A 21,061-nucleotide genomic window follows, 5' to 3' on the forward strand; every position below is an offset into this window, starting at 1 on the left:
CACTACATAACCAGAGAATTTAATCAAACCAGTTTCTTTTACAAAACAAACATTAAGATCAAGGCAGGTTAACTAAATAAAAATAAAGATTAAAAAGTAAAATAAAGAATAACAATCTTGGGTGCATTAAGAAATCCAACTGTGCCTGTGCTTCAAAAAATTTAAATGTAAAAAGCATGTTAATAAATATAGATTATTTGAGGTTTGGAGAAGCATGTAAAAGATAAAGAAAAGAATATTTTCATAGCTTGACTGCTCTTAGGAGAGTAATATGCATCTAGGTTACCTAATACAAACAAATAAAAAAAACTGTAAGGTTGCTAGTGTCCTAAACAAGAGGGTAAATTTGAATACAAAAATAAATAAATAAGTAAAACAAATGGTCTAAGAACTTAAAGAAAGGAGAGGGCAATATTATGTCAAGAATATGCTGTAATGTATTCTTTGTTTTATTCAACCCTTTTAAGTATATACAGTGTTGTAAATTTAAAATATAAAAGCATCTTAACTTCATATTTTTCCAGGAGTATATACAGTGTTGTAAATTTAAAATATAAAAAAATCTCAACTTCATATTTTTCCAGGAGAAAAAAATAAGTAAAACATAAGTACATGACAGACTTATTTTGCAAAACTTGCAGGAAGATAATGATGGATTTAGCAATCAAAGGGGTTAAAGAATGAACTAACCAGGGATATTAAAAAAAAAAATTGGTTAATATACTCAAGAGCAGGATAAATATAAGAGAAGGGTAAATTTAATCCAAATAATCCCTTGTGCTTTACAGTTTTATGAGAAAAGGAATCATGTAATATCAAGAGAATGATAGAAGCAGTAGCACTTGATGATAATTACCTTTCATGCATACATATTATGAGGTCAAGCCGACAACCTTTCAGAAGAGTTTAAATGACACTTCCAAACAGTAAGGAGAAGAAAAATAGAAAATAAAAATCTGGAAGCCTTAGGATCTCACTTGATTTTTCTCAGGGGATTTTTAAAAAATTAGTATGAAGAGTTTTAATGTGTCCCTTTTTCAGTCAAATAACAATTTACTTGAGCTGTCCTATTTAAAGTAACATACTATTGCAATAGAAAACCACAGTATTAAAGTTCAAGTCAATGCAACTTGCTGCATGACAGGAAGTTGGAAATTTTAAAAGAAAGCTCACTAAAGGGCCATTATTTCAAATGCTGGGAATCACTCCCCATGGGGGATGGCCATGCCACAATCCCTTCTCCTCCATTCTCCTCTCAGGATCTTGGGCACGCACATACATGTGCCTGGAGTGAGGTTAAGCCACCGGGTCAGGGACTCGAACCGTGGTTGTCTATATGGGAGTCCAGCAACGTAGCCATTATGCCAACTGCTGGTCCCAATGTTTACAATATCTTAAAACAGATATTCACTGTTCACAATGTCAGTTTTTTAAAAAAATACAATTTGGTTTCAATATTAAAAATAATATGTATGTATTTTTTTTTTGTAACACCTTTCCAGATGTTTCTATCTACTCTTTCCTGTTTTACTCACTGGGCAGTTTTCTCTGTAGCATACAAGGTGCTTGGTTTCCCTGAGGGATATGAAAGCTCAAAAGTGATTCTATATTTCGTAGCAGAAAAAAAGAGCCAAAGGAAGTAAAGCTTAAAGACAAAGTAAAATATAAGCAGATATGCACAAAATCTGTTAAACCTATTTACCATACTTCTTACCTGGTTCATACTTGCAGATATAATTGTGCTTCATATTACACCTGTCATCATTCCACTGGTAAAGGTAGGGACCCCCAAGGCCTGGATTGGCAGTTGGTTGATGATACATCACAACACACTTTTCACTTCCACAGGAAGGTTCATCTGTATACCAGTTTCTGCAGATAGAGATTAAGAGGAACATTTAGACGTGTGCTTTCAAGTGATTTCTGCCTGCAAAAAAAATCCAAAAATAACAAAACCCTTTTTTAACTCATTTGAGTCCCTCAGAACATCACAGATCAGGGCTCCTCAAGATCCACACTCACCGGTATTGGGAACTGCTTCCATCAGACCACCGGTAGAGATCTGGGCAGGTACCAGAAGTTTGCCCATCTCCATTTCTCCAGAGCCCTATCCAGAAATCACCATCAGAAATTCCAGTTCCGGGTTTTGTCAGGTTTTGCAGCATACTCTCTATTAGTTTCTGTTCTACTTCATTTTCTAGACTGAGGAGGACTCCTCCCTCACTCTCACAAGCCAAGCGTGCCTCCTGGAAACTCACTCGGCTGGACAGATCATGGAAGTAGGCCATTTTGTAGCAAGGATGCTTGAAGTTAGCAAAACACACCTTTTGGCCTGGGGGAAGAATGAGAAAAAAGATGCCCATAAATTGATTATCTGAGCTGTATTTATAACACTGCTAAGAGTCAAAATTAAAGAATCATTCAAAACAGGAAATAGACTATCAAGACTATTTCTCTTACTGAGTCATTTTGTAAGGTTTATTTTTCTAACCTCTTACTTTTAATTTATAAAAGCAAATTGATTCCTCAGTAAACTTAGAACATAAGCTTTTAAATGTACTTCATGGATATATTTGTTAAGGGAAGTAATAATTCTTCTATTTATGTTTTATAAACAAATTATCATGGCAAGAAAAAGTTGCTAAAGGAATTTCAGGTATATAGTTATGTGGGCTAAAAGGTCAAGTCATCAAAAGCAGATAATTTATAAAAAGAATTTAATTTTAAAAATAAGTAAAGTAAAACAAAACCATTTGTCTTCTAAAGAAGACACAAAGGGGCAAAGTTAAGGTGTAAATATTTGCTTTTATTGTCTACCTGAAAGCAAATCTATTTAAATAAAAGTTAATAGAGGCCACAATGAAGGTAATTGTAGCAATAAACAATTAATTTATATATTACACCAGTAGTGACAGAATTCTATAAAATGTGCTAGCTTTGAAAAAAATCTTATTGCCAATTTTAGGTTTTTATTGGACATACTGTGTGAACTTCAATCCCTAGGACTGCATTTTCTCACATTTTACAGAAATATTCTTGACTAAGTCATAAATTTCAAACAAAATCTCCCAAATTTGAATCAGATATATACTTTTTAAAAAGGAATGCAGGGACCAGCAGTTGGCATAATGGTTATGTCACTGGACTCTCAAGTAGTCAACCGCAGTTTAAGTCCTAGACCTGGTGGCTTAAACTCACACCGGGCATGTGTGTGTACATGCCCAAAATCCTGAGAGGAGAATAGAGGAGAAGGGATTGTGGTATGGCCATCCCCCTGGGGGGTGATTTCCCACTTTCTGTCTCTCTGTCTCTCTCTTGTCTTTCTGCCCAAGTGCATGCGCCCTGTAGCAAAAACCTCCCCGCCCCTGCCAAAAAAAGGAATGCATTTTAAATGTGGGAAAAAGTAAAGAAGGTAGTAAAATCTCAGCAATGGATAATTATTTTCAATTTTTGATAATTTGGATGAGATCAGAGTAGTCTAAAATTTGAACAAATTTATCTTCAAAAGACAGTTAAACCATTAACTCAAAACAAATAAGATGATGAATATTTAGCAGCTCTAGGAGTTATGTTTATATATTAAACACAGCCTAAAAAATAATGACTTCTTCAACTTTAACCTAAAAAATGCACTCTCAGACTATGAAATTAATTCCTTTGTGAGTTCAAAACATTGCAGTTTTAGACCTTCTGTAGTTCAGAATAATTTAAAACCAGATTTATTTAAAGTTACCTTTTCCTGCAATTAATCTTAGGTATTAGTTGTTTTGTGGTATGTTACTTAGGAGTGAAGTTTGGGAACAATCAAATGTCCATAATCTGCAAATAAACAGAATATTCAAAATTTGAAAGGGACATTTAAAATTTAATTTTTATTTTGTGTGTATGTGTGTGTATTTAGGTTTTGGCATGGAGCATGTAAGCTTGCCAAAGACACAGAGACAGTGAGAAGGGAAGTGAGAAATAACTTCCCAGGAGAAATGGCCAAGCCACAACCTCTTCTTCTCTGTTCTCCTCTCAGGTCTCAGGATTTTGGGTATAAAAGCACATGCATCTAGTGTGAGTCTCAAGCTGCTGAATTCAGGACTTGAAACATGGGCAGCCATCTGGGAGTCCAGTGCCTTAACTACTATGGCACCTGCTGGCCCCTGTGCTTGTTTTCTTAAAGGCTTATATATAAGTTGCAGTACTCAGTATACCTACTACTCTGATATCTTTTGTCTTTAAAAGTCACTATATATAGAGAGAAAATAAATCTGTTTCAAGACATTAGCCAGTTCCACAAACAAAGCCTAAGATAATTCTCAAGACTTAATAGGAAGTTACCTTTAATCGAACTTCATTGTTGTGACATCATTAATTTACTTCTTTGCTAACAACATCAGTGAAGTCTTAAATACACAGGCAATAAAGGATTGATAAGTATCTCTCACAATTGAATTTAACATATCCCTAGATATTAAGAACAAAGTTTCCTAGTTACTTGATGACATAATTGCAAATATGCATGTTCAAATTGGATCATAATAAAGTCATATATATAATATCTATCTATCTATCTATCTATCTATCTATCCAGAGATATACATACAGACATGTTTATACATGTATATATGTGAGTGTGTGTGTGTGTGTACATCAATATTTAGGAATTAGCTAACTCTACCAGCAATGGAATTCCTATTATTCTATTGACCACAATTTTCCCTTTCAACACCAAACATGTGCACCATGATTGTAGAAACAATCTCCAGCAAGTTCACACGGTCCTATTCCAGTTTTTGTGAGTTTCTTCTGTTTATCTCTGATCCTTGCTGTCAACCTCAAAAATTGTCACGGATCCTTGTCTGTAACTATTCCTCATCTCCAAACTGCTGTCTATAGCCTTCATACTTTCTTAGTCTCACGTTTGCCTTTGGAAATCAGGCTACCAACTAGTTTATGTAGTTAAATCAAATTACTTTATGTTAAGAAATTAAGGCTTAGTTTTACTGCTTTTTTTTTTTTCCTGAGAGATTTTTGCTATAGGGCACATGCTCTCTCCAGAAAGACAGAGACAGAGAGACAGAAAGCAAGAAAGAAAGCATCCCCCATGGGGGATGGCCATGCCACAACCCCTTCTCCTCTATTCTCCTGTCAGGATCTTGGGCATGCATGCACACATGCCTTGCATGAGTTTAAGCCACCGGGTCTGGGATTCAAACCATGATCAACTACATGGGAGTCCAGCGACACAGGCATTACGCCAACTGCTGGTCCAAGTTTTATTGCTTACTTAAGACTCATCTGCATGAATATATTCTTGCTGGGTTAAAGGCCTGCATTACTACATATTTAATGTAGTAACCTATAAAGAAAAATTGTTAGTAGTGGGGTGGGTCTGAGTAATGTCATTGTATTTAAACAGAGGTGAAAAAAAAATGATTTAAGCTTTGTGCTCTTCATTAAAGTATACCACACTGGAATTGTGTATCACATACATTCCTCCTAAAATCAACAACTAAGGGACCATCAGTTGGCATAATGGCTATGTCACTGGACTCCTGTGTAGTTGACTGTGGTTCAAGTCCCAGACCCGGTGGGTTAAACTCACGCTGGGCACATGTGCATGCGTGCCCATGATCCCGAGAGGAGAATGGAGGAGAAGGGATTGTGGCGTGGCCATACCCCCTGGGGGGTGATTTCTCGCTTTCTGTCTGTCTCTCTCTGTCTTTCTGGCAAGTGCACACGCCCTATAGCAAAAATCTCTCAAAAAAACAAAAACAAAAACAGAAACAAAAACAAAAACAATTAATGATCTATGATGCACTCAGAGGCAAGAAACAGAAACCAAAGGAAGGCCATTAACTTCACAGCAGTTTGAGTGATGATATTCACTAGCTTCATATAAACTGAGGACAGTCAATTAATGAAATAGCCATGACAGCAATGAAAGCAAGCCAGCTCATGGTCCCCTCTGTCTAATTAACTTATCTGGATCCAGGATCAACACATTAAAAAATAGAAACAAATTAACAGATTGCCCATACAAATTACTAGTGAGGATTCAACAGGGGGTGTGGTGGTTGAGGTGCTGGACTCCCACATGCCCAACCACAGTTTTAGTATTGGACCTAGCAGCTTGAATAGCATACCAGGTATGTGTGCGTGTGTGCCCAAAATTCCAAGAGGAGAATAGAAGAGAGGGGATTATGGCATGGCCATCACCCCTGAGGGGTGATTTCTCACTTTTCCTCTCTCTGTCTCTCTCTGCTTGCCTCTGTCTTTTAGTGTCTCTCTCTCTCTTTCTCTCTCTCCCTCTGTCTGGTGAACATACATGCCTTATGGCAAAAACTAAAAAAAAATTGGGATCAGCAGTTAGCGTAATGGCTATGTCGCAGGACTCCCATGTTGTAGACCACAGTTCGTGTCCCGGACCCGGTGGCTTAAAACTCAGCCGGGCACGTGTGCATGTATGCCCAAGATTCTGAGAGGAGAATGAAGGAGAAAGGATTGTGGTATGGCCATCCCCCCCGGGGGGTGATTTCTCACTTTCCGTCTCTCTGTCTCTGTCTGTCTGGCAAGCACACGTGCCCTATAGCAAAAACCTCTTCAAAAAAAAAAAAAAAAACTTAAAAAAAATTGTTAGTTTTCTCATTAACTATGTAGAAAGGAGGTCTTTAATCCCAACAAGAATAATGTTTATGCAGATGACTCATAAGAAAACAGTAAAACTATGCCTTAATTTCTTAGTGTAAAGTAATTCAACTTAGAAAAATAACATTAGTATCAATGCCTACAGGAAATGAATTTAAAAGTCTAACTGTAGTCTTTGAGAAATAATCATGAAAGTTGCAATGGTTGACTCTAATACAATTAATGTATTATTTTAAATTTTTTTCTAATATATTTTTAGGTGTTTAATGACTACATTGTTTAAAATACTTCTCCTAATGATAGTGTTACAATGTCATTAAACATATATTTTTATGCCTCTATTTTAGAAGTAAGCTGTGTTTCCATTTTTTTCATTTATTACATTCTTTACATATCTCTAAGTTTCCAAATGTATCTTAACTATATTCCCTTGAGTTTTCAAGTTGTGCAAGTTTTTGCTCTAAGAACTTTCCATCTTAGATTTGATTCCAGCACTTTGAAATGTTAAATGAGTCCAATGAAATTATTTTGCAAGAACAAAACAAAAAACAGAATACCAGAAATTGAAATGAGTGAAAAATTACTTATGTGTAACAAAACCAGCACACAGTCAGGGGCTACCTGTGTATGATTTGTATGCTATAAGTCATTGTTCATTATCTTTAATAAATGAAAAAATAAATGCAGCACTGATTTATCCACTGTAAGGACACAAAAATGGTGAGGATTTAGGCCAGGAGGTGGTACAATGTTATCACAATGAGACCTAATGAAAAAGGTCCTGGGTTTGTCTCCTGGGGTAAGTGTCCCTATCCCTCTCATTCTGTCTCTCTCTCTCTCTCATCAGAGAAATAGGCAAATAAACCTTCTATAAACTGGTGATGAAAATTAACTTGTTGATAAAATTAAGGTAACACTTCTAATTAAATGCTTGAGAGCTTAAAGCATAATGCGAAAATTCCTAACACCACTATGTTAGTTTATAGAGAAATAATAATAAGAAAAAGTCTGTGGAAAGGGATTATATTTAAAATAAGTAATAGTCTTGGGCAGGCCTTGGATAATAGTCAGCCTTAGCATTCTGTGCTAAGCAATCTGTCTTTGGTTGTAGGTAGCAGAATGAGCCACAGGTCCTAGATGAGAGAGTGGTACCATGATGGCTGGACAGCACAAGGGATTCTCAGGGGATGAGGACAGCAGCCAATCAGCAAATGGAACAGATGCATTAACTCTACAGTGTACTGACTATCAGCTGTGTCTACAGATTTTCAAGTGTAAAGTCACTAGCAATTCAAACTTAGTATCGCAGTTTTCAGGAAATTATAGACACATTTCACAATTTTTTTTATGGTTTATATACAATCAGTTAAAGCTGACATTGTGCATTTCTTTATATGGAATTCTATTTCACTACAGATTTCCACCTTATTGTGTAACTTTGGTCCAAGTTGCAGTAAAATCAGCAGAAGGAGCAGCAACTGAACTTCTCACCACCGTTCGGCTGAGCACACTTGGCTGCTCTCTCAGCGAAGCCCCAACAGCTGGGAAACAAATGTTGTCCTAATTCCCAGAAAAAGTTCTGTTAATGCAGATCTGGAAGTAACTTTCCCACTTCTGTAATGGATAATCTTCCTAGAGAACAATTACAATTACCCACATTCTCATTGTGTGAGATTACATGGGAAGTTTCCCTGTCTTTTACTTCTTAACATTACATTTAGATATAATCTTCCATCCACATTTTATAGGACAGATAAGTACTCTGAAAACAAAATAGCAGTTTTTATTATGCTAAGGTTACATTTATACTAACCATAAATTAGTAAATGTCACTTGGCATCTGTAAATGAAAACAGCATTTGATTGTTGACTTTTCCACTGAGATTTCTACAAGCATATTGAAAAATACGAAGTCTCATATAATACAAGTGGACTTCAAAAAGTGAGTGGAAAAGGGCAATTAAAATATGAGTTTTGGCACACTTTTGAGATCAATGTATACATTTTTGATAATATATATTTTCCATGAACTTTTTGAAGACATCTTCTACCTGTTTTTGTTAACACATTCTGGGTGTGTTCCAGGAGCTTAATTATGTTTAAATCTAAAAGTATTTAAATATTTTTTTTCTGCACTGAACTTTTATAGAACCATCAAAAGAAATAATCACCCCTATAGGTTTTATACCCACAAACACAACTATACACATATGCATACACACTTCTATTGAAAGATAATTCTTCATATTGCCTACTAAAATAAACATTGTTATCACTGTCATACTTACAGTTCTGCTATATTTCCATAGTTAATTTTGTCTTTTTTTCTTAGTCAAGAAAATTCCTTATTTACATGCTTTAGGCAATGATGTAAAAGCAAGGCCAAACTGATGAAATCACAGTTTGCCTTTTCTTCCTGAATAAGAAGGATCATTGATTAGTTTTATTTTGCTTATATGTGTTTTTTCTTTGTGAGTTTAGTGCTCAGTTACTTGTGAAAGTAATGAAATTTTTTATGTCTTACAGTATTATCCTATATGGCCAATATTAGATGAGTATGGAATTTATACCATATCTCTCAATAAAAACATAGAAGAAATATTATATTTCATAACATTCTACTTACTATCTACCTCAGTTGTTGAAAAAACAAAAAAGTTGTAGAGAAGAGCATCTACATAGTAAATATTCCCCAAACCAGAGTGACTGAATTTTGGACATCTTATTAGAATTCCACACAGTAACTTTTCTTTTTTATAATTCCTCCTTACTTCAAAATGATGCTGATAAATATGTTGATACTGGAACCAGCAGTTAGTGTAGTGGCTATGTCGCTGGACTCCCATGTAGTCAACCACGATTTGCGTCCCGGACCTGGTGGCTTAAAACTCACGCCAGGCGCGTGTGCGTGCATGCCCAAGATCCCAAGAGGAGAATGGAGGAGAAGGGATTTTAGTATGGCCATCCCCCCTGGGGGGTGATTTCTCACTTTCTGTCTCTCTGTCTCTCTCTGTCTGGCAAGTGCACGTGCCCTATAGCAAAAACCTCTCAAAAAAAAAAAAAAACATGTTGATACTACACTATATGCTGCAGCATGACCTCTGATAGCAATGCTATTACTTCTGAACCCAAAAGAGAATGCTATTGATCATAAGTGCTCTGCTTTCAGTGTTCAATATTATGCCAACTTCTTAGGGATTTTTCTTATTCACAAAAAAGATGTATTAAACTAAACGTTTATGTTTCAACAGCTAGTACATAATGCACTTAACTGCATAGTTCAGTATAGCTGGAATCCTTTCTCTTACACTGATACACAAAATCAAACTTGTAGTTTGGGATCATTGCATGGATGGTGGTGGCACCAAGTCTTTCTTCTCCAGCTGAGAAATATCACAAAGTTTCTAAGAAGATGAAATTCACTTTTTTTTAAAGCCTTTTATGTGCTCACCAGAGAGAAACAAAAAGAGAGACAGAGAGAGAGAAAGTGTGAAATCACCCCCTAGGAAGATGATTATGCCAAAATCCCTTCTCTTCCATTCTCCTCCTTGGGTTTTTGGGTGTACAGGCACATACATCTGGCATGTTTTCAAGCCACCGGGTCCAGAGCTCCAACCACTGACAGCCATCTGGGAGTTCAGCTCCTTAACCACTGTGACCTGCTGGTCCTGAGACTCACTTTTTTAAATTTAATATTTAAAAAAGAGATCAAAAGGGTCAGCAGATGACACAGTGGTTAAAGTGACAGACTCCCACAAGGCTGATGGTGGTTCACGTCTGGAGATATAACTCTTATGCCAGGCATGTGTGTGTGCATCCAAAATCCCAAGAGGAGAATGGAAGAGAAGGCATTGTAATGTGACCATCCCCTGTAGGGGGTTGTTTCTCTTTCTGTCTCTTTGTGTGTCTCTAGCAATTGCAGGCACCCTATAGCAAAAATCTCTCTAAAACAAAAAAGAGAGAGAGCGTGCAGAATAATAATAAATTTTAAATCAAGTACCATGTGACTTAGGAGTTCATACATCTAATCAAAAGTATGTAGCCTTAAATCCTAGCTCTACACCTGAATTGTGGGTATGTGGGGTAACCTAAACTTTTCTGGTCTCAGTTTTCTTACCTAAAAAGTGAGGGTGACTATTAGTTCAATGGACATAATGACAATAATAATGATCTGACATTCATGAATAATTTGGAATGTAGGACCTCACTTCTCACACAACTCATGCCTATGGGTAAATTAGGAAGACACGATCTCTCCTGGTAACAGATGGAAAAAATATTCCCAGCAGTCTTGTGACGCAGGTGTTCTTATTACTTTTTTTTTTTTTTTAAGAGTTTCGCCATAAGATGTGAATGCTCACCAGAAAGAGACAGAAACAGAGAGAGGGAAGGTGAGGAAATCATCCCCTAGGAAATATGGACATTATGCAAACCCTTCTCCTTCATTTCCTTCTTGGTATTTTGGGTATGCAAAAGAAACCCAAAGACATTGGACCACTTGGGAATCTAGCATCTTATCTACCATGTCACCTGCCGGTCCCTCTCATCCCATTTTTTTAGAAAGAGTCTTTTTTAAATAATTATTTTTATTTAACATTATTTATATATTTATTTTAATTTGACTTGATCAGAGAGGCAAAGAGAGAAAGAGAGAAAGCAAGCCACCAGGTCCAGCAGATCCAGGATCCAAACCATGGTCAGCCATGTGGAAGACCAGTGTTTAAAAAAAAAAAAAAAAAAAAAAAAACTTAAAAAAAAGTGTTAGTTTTCTCATTAACTATGTAGAAAGGAGGTCTTTAATCCCAACAAGAATAATGTTTATGCAGATGACTCATAAGAAAACAGTAAAACTATGCCTTAATTTCTTAGTGTAAAGTAATTCAACTTAGAAAAATAACATTAGTATCAATGCCTACAGGAAATGAATTTAAAAGTCTAACTGTAGTCTTTGAGAAATAATCATGAAAGTTGCAATGGTTGACTCTAATACAATTAATGTATTATTTTAAATTTTTTTCTAATATATTTTTAGGTGTTTAATGACTACATTGTTTAAAATACTTCTCCTAATGATAGTGTTACAATGTCATTAAACATATATTTTTATGCCTCTATTTTAGAAGTAAGCTGTGTTTCCATTTTTTTCATTTATTACATTCTTTACATATCTCTAAGTTTCCAAATGTATCTTAACTATATTCCCTTGAGTTTTCAAGTTGTGCAAGTTTTTGCTCTAAGAACTTTCCATCTTAGATTTGATTCCAGCACTTTGAAATGTTAAATGAGTCCAATGAAATTATTTTGCAAGAACAAAACAAAAAACAGAATACCAGAAATTGAAATGAGTGAAAAATTACTTATGTGTAACAAAACCAGCACACAGTCAGGGGCTACCTGTGTATGATTTGTATGCTATAAGTCATTGTTCATTATCTTTAATAAATGAAAAAATAAATGCAGCACTGATTTATCCACTGTAAGGACACAAAAATGGTGAGGATTTAGGCCAGGAGGTGGTACAATGTTATCACAATGAGACCTAATGAAAAAGGTCCTGGGTTTGTCTCCTGGGGTAAGTGTCCCTATCCCTCTCATTCTGTCTCTCTCTCTCTCTCATCAGAGAAATAGGCAAATAAACCTTCTATAAACTGGTGATGAAAATTAACTTGTTGATAAAATTAAGGTAACACTTCTAATTAAATGCTTGAGAGCTTAAAGCATAATGCGAAAATTCCTAACACCACTATGTTAGTTTATAGAGAAATAATAATAAGAAAAAGTCTGTGGAAAGGGATTATATTTAAAATAAGTAATAGTCTTGGGCAGGCCTTGGATAATAGTCAGCCTTAGCATTCTGTGCTAAGCAATCTGTCTTTGGTTGTAGGTAGCAGAATGAGCCACAGGTCCTAGATGAGAGAGTGGTACCATGATGGCTGGACAGCACAAGGGATTCTCAGGGGATGAGGACAGCAGCCAATCAGCAAATGGAACAGATGCATTAACTCTACAGTGTACTGACTATCAGCTGTGTCTACAGATTTTCAAGTGTAAAGTCACTAGCAATTCAAACTTAGTATCGCAGTTTTCAGGAAATTATAGACACATTTCACAATTTTTTTTATGGTTTATATACAATCAGTTAAAGCTGACATTGTGCATTTCTTTATATGGAATTCTATTTCACTACAGATTTCCACCTTATTGTGTAACTTTGGTCCAAGTTGCAGTAAAATCAGCAGAAGGAGCAGCAACTGAACTTCTCACCACCGTTCGGCTGAGCACACTTGGCTGCTCTCTCAGCGAAGCCCCAACAGCTGGGAAACAAATGTTGTCCTAATTCCCAGAAAAAGTTCTGTTAATGCAGATCTGGAAGTAACTTTCCCACTTCTGTAATGGATAATCTTCCTAGAGAACAATTACAATTACCCACATTCTCATTGTGTGAGATTACATGGGAAGTTTCCCTGTCTTTTACTTCTTAACATTACATTTAGATATAATCTTCCATCCACATTTTATAGGACAGATAAGTACTCTGAAAACAAAATAGCAGTTTTTATTATGCTAAGGTTACATTTATACTAACCATAAATTAGTAAATGTCACTTGGCATCTGTAAATGAAAACAGCATTTGATTGTTGACTTTTCCACTGAGATTTCTACAAGCATATTGAAAAATACGAAGTCTCATATAATACAAGTGGACTTCAAAAAGTGAGTGGAAAAGGGCAATTAAAATATGAGTTTTGGCACACTTTTGAGATCAATGTATACATTTTTGATAATATATATTTTCCATGAACTTTTTGAAGACATCTTCTACCTGTTTTTGTTAACACATTCTGGGTGTGTTCCAGGAGCTTAATTATGTTTAAATCTAAAAGTATTTAAATATTTTTTTTCTGCACTGAACTTTTATAGAACCATCAAAAGAAATAATCACCCCTATAGGTTTTATACCCACAAACACAACTATACACATATGCATACACACTTCTATTGAAAGATAATTCTTCATATTGCCTACTAAAATAAACATTGTTATCACTGTCATACTTACAGTTCTGCTATATTTCCATAGTTAATTTTGTCTTTTTTTCTTAGTCAAGAAAATTCCTTATTTACATGCTTTAGGCAATGATGTAAAAGCAAGGCCAAACTGATGAAATCACAGTTTGCCTTTTCTTCCTGAATAAGAAGGATCATTGATTAGTTTTATTTTGCTTATATGTGTTTTTTCTTTGTGAGTTTAGTGCTCAGTTACTTGTGAAAGTAATGAAATTTTTTATGTCTTACAGTATTATCCTATATGGCCAATATTAGATGAGTATGGAATTTATACCATATCTCTCAATAAAAACATAGAAGAAATATTATATTTCATAACATTCTACTTACTATCTACCTCAGTTGTTGAAAAAACAAAAAAGTTGTAGAGAAGAGCATCTACATAGTAAATATTCCCCAAACCAGAGTGACTGAATTTTGGACATCTTATTAGAATTCCACACAGTAACTTTTCTTTTTTATAATTCCTCCTTACTTCAAAATGATGCTGATAAATATGTTGATACTGGAACCAGCAGTTAGTGTAGTGGCTATGTCGCTGGACTCCCATGTAGTCAACCACGATTTGCGTCCCGGACCTGGTGGCTTAAAACTCACGCCAGGCGCGTGTGCGTGCATGCCCAAGATCCCAAGAGGAGAATGGAGGAGAAGGGATTTTAGTATGGCCATCCCCCCTGGGGGGTGATTTCTCACTTTCTGTCTCTCTGTCTCTCTCTGTCTGGCAAGTGCACGTGCCCTATAGCAAAAACCTCTCAAAAAAAAAAAAAAAACATGTTGATACTACACTATATGCTGCAGCATGACCTCTGATAGCAATGCTATTACTTCTGAACCCAAAAGAGAATGCTATTGATCATAAGTGCTCTGCTTTCAGTGTTCAATATTATGCCAACTTCTTAGGGATTTTTCTTATTCACAAAAAAGATGTATTAAACTAAACGTTTATGTTTCAACAGCTAGTACATAATGCACTTAACTGCATAGTTCAGTATAGCTGGAATCCTTTCTCTTACACTGATACACAAAATCAAACTTGTAGTTTGGGATCATTGCATGGATGGTGGTGGCACCAAGTCTTTCTTCTCCAGCTGAGAAATATCACAAAGTTTCTAAGAAGATGAAATTCACTTTTTTTTAAAGCCTTTTATGTGCTCACCAGAGAGAAACAAAAAGAGAGACAGAGAGAGAGAAAGTGTGAAATCATCCCCTAGGAAGATGATTATGCCAAAATCCCTTCTCTTCCATTCTCCTCCTTGGGTTTTTGGGTGTACAGGCACATACATCTGGCATGTTTTCAAGCCACCGGGTCCAGAGCTCCAACCACTGACAGCCATCTGGGAGTTCAGCTCCTTAACCACTGTGACCTGCTGGTCCTGAGACTCACTTTTTTAAATTTAATATTTAAAAAAGAGATCAAAAGGGTCAGCAGATGACACAGTGGTTAAAGTGACAGACTCCCACAAGGCTGATGGTGGTTCACGTCTGGAGATATAACTCTTATGCCAGGCATGTGTGTGTGCATCCAAAATCCCAAGAGGAGAATGGAAGAGAAGGCATTGTAATGTGACCATCCCCTGTAGGGGGTTGTTTCTCTTTCTGTCTCTTTGTGTGTCTCTAGCAATTGCAGGCACCCTATAGCAAAAATCTCTCTAAAACAAAAAAGAGAGAGAGCGTGCAGAATAATAATAAATTTTAAATCAAGTACCATGTGACTTAGGAGTTCATACATCTAATCAAAAGTATGTAGCCTTAAATCCTAGCTCTACACCTGAATTGTGGGTATGTGGGGTAACCTAAACTTTTCTGGTCTCAGTTTTCTTACCTAAAAAGTGAGGGTGACTATTAGTTCAATGGACATAATGACAATAATAATGATCTGACATTCATGAATAATTTGGAATGTAGGACCTCACTTCTCACACAACTCATGCCTATGGGTAAATTAGGAAGACACGATCTCTCCTGGTAACAGATGGAAAAAATATTCCCAGCAGTCTTGTGACGGAGGTGTTCTTATTACTTTTTTTTTTTTTAAGAGTTTCGCCATAAGATGTGAATGCTCACCAGAAAGAGACAGAAACAGAGAGAGGGAAGGTGAGGAAATCATCCCCTAGGAAATATGGACATTATGCAAACCCTTCTCCTTCATTTCCTTCTTGGTATTTTGGGTATGCAAAAGAAACCCAAAGACATTGGACCACTTGGGAATCTAGCATCTTATCTACCATGTCACCTGCCGGTCCCTCTCATCCCATTTTTTTAGAAAGAGTCTTTTTTAAATAATTATTTTTATTTAACATTATTTATATATTTATTTTAATTTGACTTGATCAGAGAGGCAAAGAGAGAAAGAGAGAAAGCAAGCCACCAGGTCCAGCAGATCCAGGATCCAAACCATGGTCAGCCATGTGGAAGACCAGTGCCCCTAACCACCATGCCACCTGCTGGCCCCTCATCCAATTCTTAAAATGAGACAAAAGGGATAGTGAAAAAGTTAGTAATTAGTCCAAGTTTACACAACTCAAAAGGTCTAAAGCTGGAGTTTGAAACCAGTCTAGTTTGCTCCATAGTCCATGCTTTTACCCAAATTTCTATGCCTCCTCCAAATATGTCTCAAATACAATATAATGGAGAAATATTTCATGAACAAAGAGATGAATGAATATATGCACTACACATGTTACCTATGTTATAATCACTAGCATTGGCCAGTTATTGATAACTGGGTGACTAATATACACAGGAGGTTGTACATTTAGAGCTTGTTTCTAGCATGTTTGGATTTTTTTTTTTTTGAGAGGTTTTCGCTATAGGGCGTGTGCGCTCGCCAGACAGACAGAGAGAGACATAGAGACAGAAAGTGAGAAATCACCCCCCAGGGGGGGATGGTCACGCTGCAATCCCTTCCCCTCCATTCTCCTCTTGGGATCTTGGGCACGCGCGCACATGCGCCCAGCGTGAGTTTTAAGCCACCGGGTCCAGGACATGAACCAAGGTCGACTACGTGGGAGTCCAGCAACATAGCCATTATGCTAACTGCTGGTTCCCATGTTTGAATATTTTACTGCTGAATATTTATAGTTAATACCAGAGAACCTTCTATCTCAGAATTTCAGAATACACGTTTTCAATGATGTTTTCAAAAATTTGGGTCTTATATTTTTACAGATAAGACAACGTAAGCCCCAATTGACCATTTTTTCAATTACAGGGGCCATAATTTTAGTTGTCAGGCTTTTATATAATCAGCAGAGTGTTAAAACAATGAAGGAAACTATTTCACCTCACAGTGGTACACATCCACCCACTTCTATGGGAATACTGTTGTAAATAATAAGAATTATGGGTGGAAGCATCAGCTGGATTCCCAGTTGGGCTCCTTTATGTAAAATACTGTCTCTTTTCTAATATCAAAGTAGCAGATATTGCCATCTTCAGAAGAAATTATAAAAAAATCATAAAATGATGACTAAAAGCAGTTAAGGAATAATGGCAATGATAAATGGGTAGTTCATAAATGACTAAGTAATAAGATTAATTTGTTCCTATCTTGCTCAAGAGATACTTAAAGTAATTGCATCTTTGAAAACTGCACCATCATCACTTTATGCTTTTGATGATGTCATGAAATAGGTTCATAGGCTGGGATATGCTCTGCAGTTTTTCTTGTATCCCCTTTGCTCTTACATTAATCTTTAGGTTCCTGATCACCATCCATGAATTCACAGGATTCTATGGTATCTATATGGTAAGAAAAGAGATCTCTTGGGCCAGCCAGGTGATGTGGTGGTTAAGGTGGCTGGATTTCACATAGCCAACATCATAGTTCAAGTCCCAGATCCAGTGACTTGTTAAACACTCTAGCCATGTGTACATTCATTTCCAATATGCCAAGAGGAGAATGAAAAAGGGACTGTGGTGTGGTCATCCTCCCTTCTCTCGAAAGTGCTTTCTCTCTGTCTCTCTTTCTTATGCAAATGCATGCACCCAATAACAAACAAACAAACAAATAAATAAATGACAGGTTTTTAAATCACCCAGTCATCTAAATAAAATCCATGCCAGTTTTAATAAGGTTAAGCTAAGACATATTAAAGTGTTCTGGGGAAATTTGGAGGTACCACAAAATTCACCTAGTGAAATTTTGAAGAAGTGTGAATACATTGGGGTTTGTTCACTGCTACAGAGACTACAAAGAAACAGAGAAAACAATGAAAAAGAAACACAGTACTTAAAACACATAAAAATATTGCTCTTTAAACATATCCTCCCAATTTAGAATCCTAAATTTTGAACCATTCTTTTTCATATTTATTCATATCACCATAAGTAAAATCCTCTTACTTCTGTTCTAAAGATGTCATTATACACCAATCACTTTAAAAATTAAATACTTCTCATCCCATAGATTATTTTTATATATCTGCATGTAGTAAATCAGTAACAGTTCAAGATCCTAAAATTAATGCCCAATATAGCATCATAAACTCAGTAAATATTCTTTGATTACTATCAACATGGTTACATATTTTTGTTACATACCCATGCATCAGAAGTGTGGGGTGGGCCGGTGGTGGCGCACCAGTAAAAGACAAAGCTCTTCAATGCTGACCCACATGGGAAGGTTGTCCGTTTGCGTCTGTAGATCTCCCTAAGTGTACTGGGCATGCACGTGCCAATGATACAGGGCTGGCTCAAGCTGGGTGTGGATTGAGGCATTGAAACCATCAGGGGTGCTGCATTTCTCTCTCTCTCTCTCTCTCTCTCTCTCTCTCTCTCTCTCTTACCTCCCCTTCCTGCCCTCTTTTTCTCTCTTTCTCATGAAATAAATAAACTTAAAAAAAGAAAAGCATGGCCACTAGCTTATAAAAGTAGTTTCTAATTTCTGCTAGATGCTATTAAATCTTATGGATTAGATATTATGATGGTAATCTCTGCTAAAATATTTTCACCTTATTTTTAAACAATGCTCTGAAATTTTCAAGAAGGTAGTATATTTAAAGTTTTGGGACATTTCTTATTGAATATTTTAAAATATTAAAAGAAAGAGAATTTTTATGGAGAATTATTTTGCGAGTGTCTTTTTTTCTCCATTGGGTAAATGATTATTTAGGCATACTACATAGAAGTTTTAAATTGTTGTATTTCACCTTAATAACCAGAAAATATTTTCCATGTGTTGTCAGTATGTTCTGAATAATATCCTCAAAGAGGCTAAGACACTTACATACAGATTAGGTAAATAGTCCCTAGAGCCATGAAAAAGTTGGGTCACTATTCAAAACTTCACATCGGCAGATAGATATTAGACACATGAAGACTTATTGCTTCAGAAATGTTAGGCTTTAGGCCTCTGTGCCCATAAGGCCATTATGGCTGAAATGCATCTTTTAAAAAATTAGCCTTCAAAGGATAAAAATCACAAATCAATTTACAGATGGTTAAATTTCAGTGTAATTTATGACCAGACAATTAAATTATTCATAAGAAAAACATAACTAATTTGTTTAAATATCAAGTAAACATCATCATTTATACTAAATCAAATAGATCATGTTCAGTTAATTAGAAATTTTCCAGATGTCACCTACAAGATGCCTATAAATATTTAGTAGGAAAATACAGCAAAAGGTTTGAGACAGTTCATGTACTAACAGAACACAAACTTTTCATCAAGAGTTTTTAAAGTTCTATTTTTACTTCAGATACCTTTGTTCTCTGAAAATTTTAAGACCAATAAGTAAGATTTTACCAAAAAGGCATTAAGTCAACCATTTCTGTTTAAAAAATACCTTATGTTCTAAGCCTGATGTCTGCTGCTCATTTGTTTGCTTGAGTAATTCTGATAAACACAAAGCAGTCATGTGTAATTGTGTAATTCACACAACCAGATGGGTACATATACTGCACTTTTACTTCATAGTTAAATTAGGGAAGAGAAGATCTAATGTCACAGCTCTGTAACACCCTAAAAAAATTAGTGGATAGTGACTGATAGCCACACCTTTAAGAAATATATTCTGAAGATGTAGAACATCAACAAATTGCTGAAGGGAAGATCAGTAACAATTAAGCTTAATATGCCAATTTCTAAAGGTCTGGCTTCACAAGTGATTGAGTTGCTGTCATCTGTCATCTAGCTCCACATCTAGTGACACCTGATGTACAGATACACAAACTGTAAAAAGAACTGATCATGTTTTTTTGGTTTAAATATTTTTCACCTTTAAAACATGCCCAAATACATCCAAGAGATTTTTTTTTGATAAGGGAATTGATATTCAGTTTTCACAAAAAGCACTATTTCCACTCATTTCCATTGAGAAGCAACATCGTTTTTAAGAGATCTTCCCAAAAAAGTAAGGGTGGGTGGATGCAAAATAAACTGTTCAGCAAATGGGCAGGAAAAGCTGAAAAAGGAAACTCAGGAGAAAACACCAGGAAGGTTGCCAATTTTGATCCGTCCCTTGGCAATAAGTGGAAAACCTCATTGCAGACCTACTCTGCAAGAACTTGAGGTCATTACCATGTATGCCTCAGCCCAACACCAGCTGACTTTATTTCCTGAGAAGTCCCCAATTTGGGGGGAGGTATGCAAAGGGAAGGCGTCTTCGCATAATGACCAGTCCCCAGGTCTTTGTCAGCCCTTCTGAGAACAAAGGCTGCTGCGTACATCTGTGAGTGACCTGGAGCGAACCAGTCTGGAGTCAGGAGTCTTCCCAGGGAACTAGGTGCTGGGACTGGAGAAGCAAGGCCAGTCCAGCCAGGCCAACAGGGAGTGGCATTTCTCCAGAGGTTGTTCCCAGTCACTTCGTGCGCTTCTTCCCCAACTCCATCCCTTTTGCAGGTGCCCAACCCTATTTTGTGGTCAACTCGGTTACAAAGATAATGAGAATCACTCCTGAAAACCGCTGAACTTCTCATGAGGAAGCTGAGGCTCGCTCCACCTGCGCCGAGCAAAGGACTTCAAAAAAAAAAATTTTTTTTAACTTTTCTGTGCGTGTTTGGGGGGGGGGGGCAGAGAATAATATGATCTATTTCTGCTCCCTCCTCCTTGCCCCCCATCTCTACAGGTTTCCAAACATTCTCCCACTACCACCCCACCCAGAGCCTCAACCAAAAGACCGGCTGACTCTCAGTGCCCCACGTTCCCTCGGCGCTTGTCTGCTTGGCCGGCGCCCCTGACTCACCGCTGACCACCCGGCGGCAGAAGGCTCCATGGGCGCAGAGCAGCGCGGCGCCCAGCAGCACCGCGACCACGCGGCTCATCGCAGCGCCGCCGCAGCAGCAGCAGCAGGTGTCGCGTGGAGTGAAGGTGGCTTCTGCTCGGGGCGCAGCGCCTGGGCCCACTCCCGC

At 36.8% G+C, this 21,061-nt stretch overlaps 1 protein-coding gene across 3 annotated transcripts in view; it reads right to left on the bottom strand.

Annotated features, from left to right (window-relative positions):
* Nucleotides 1-20,974, bottom strand: part of CHODL (chondrolectin) — a 31,800-nt gene extending 10,826 nt beyond the window's left edge. Inside the window, exons 1-3 of one of the 3 annotated variants that reach the window (XM_006145595.2) lie at nucleotides 20,896-20,974; nucleotides 2,023-2,332; nucleotides 1,715-1,872 (exon numbers count right to left, since the gene is read on the bottom strand). In XM_006145595.2, coding sequence (XP_006145657.1) covers nucleotides 1,715-1,872; nucleotides 2,023-2,332; nucleotides 20,896-20,974 — 547 coding nt within the window. Of the gene's footprint in view, nucleotides 1-1,714; nucleotides 1,873-2,022; nucleotides 2,333-20,895 lie in introns of those variants that run through there. The other 2 variants (XM_027770710.1, XM_027770709.1) reach the window with 2 other exon arrangements.
* Between the last annotated feature and the right edge of the window lie 87 nt (nucleotides 20,975-21,061).

Source organism: Tupaia chinensis, unplaced genomic scaffold (assembly GCF_000334495.1).
Source record: "Tupaia chinensis unplaced genomic scaffold, TupChi_1.0 Scaffold000157_1, whole genome shotgun sequence".
NCBI classification, from domain to species: domain Eukaryota; kingdom Metazoa; phylum Chordata; class Mammalia; order Scandentia; family Tupaiidae; genus Tupaia; species Tupaia belangeri.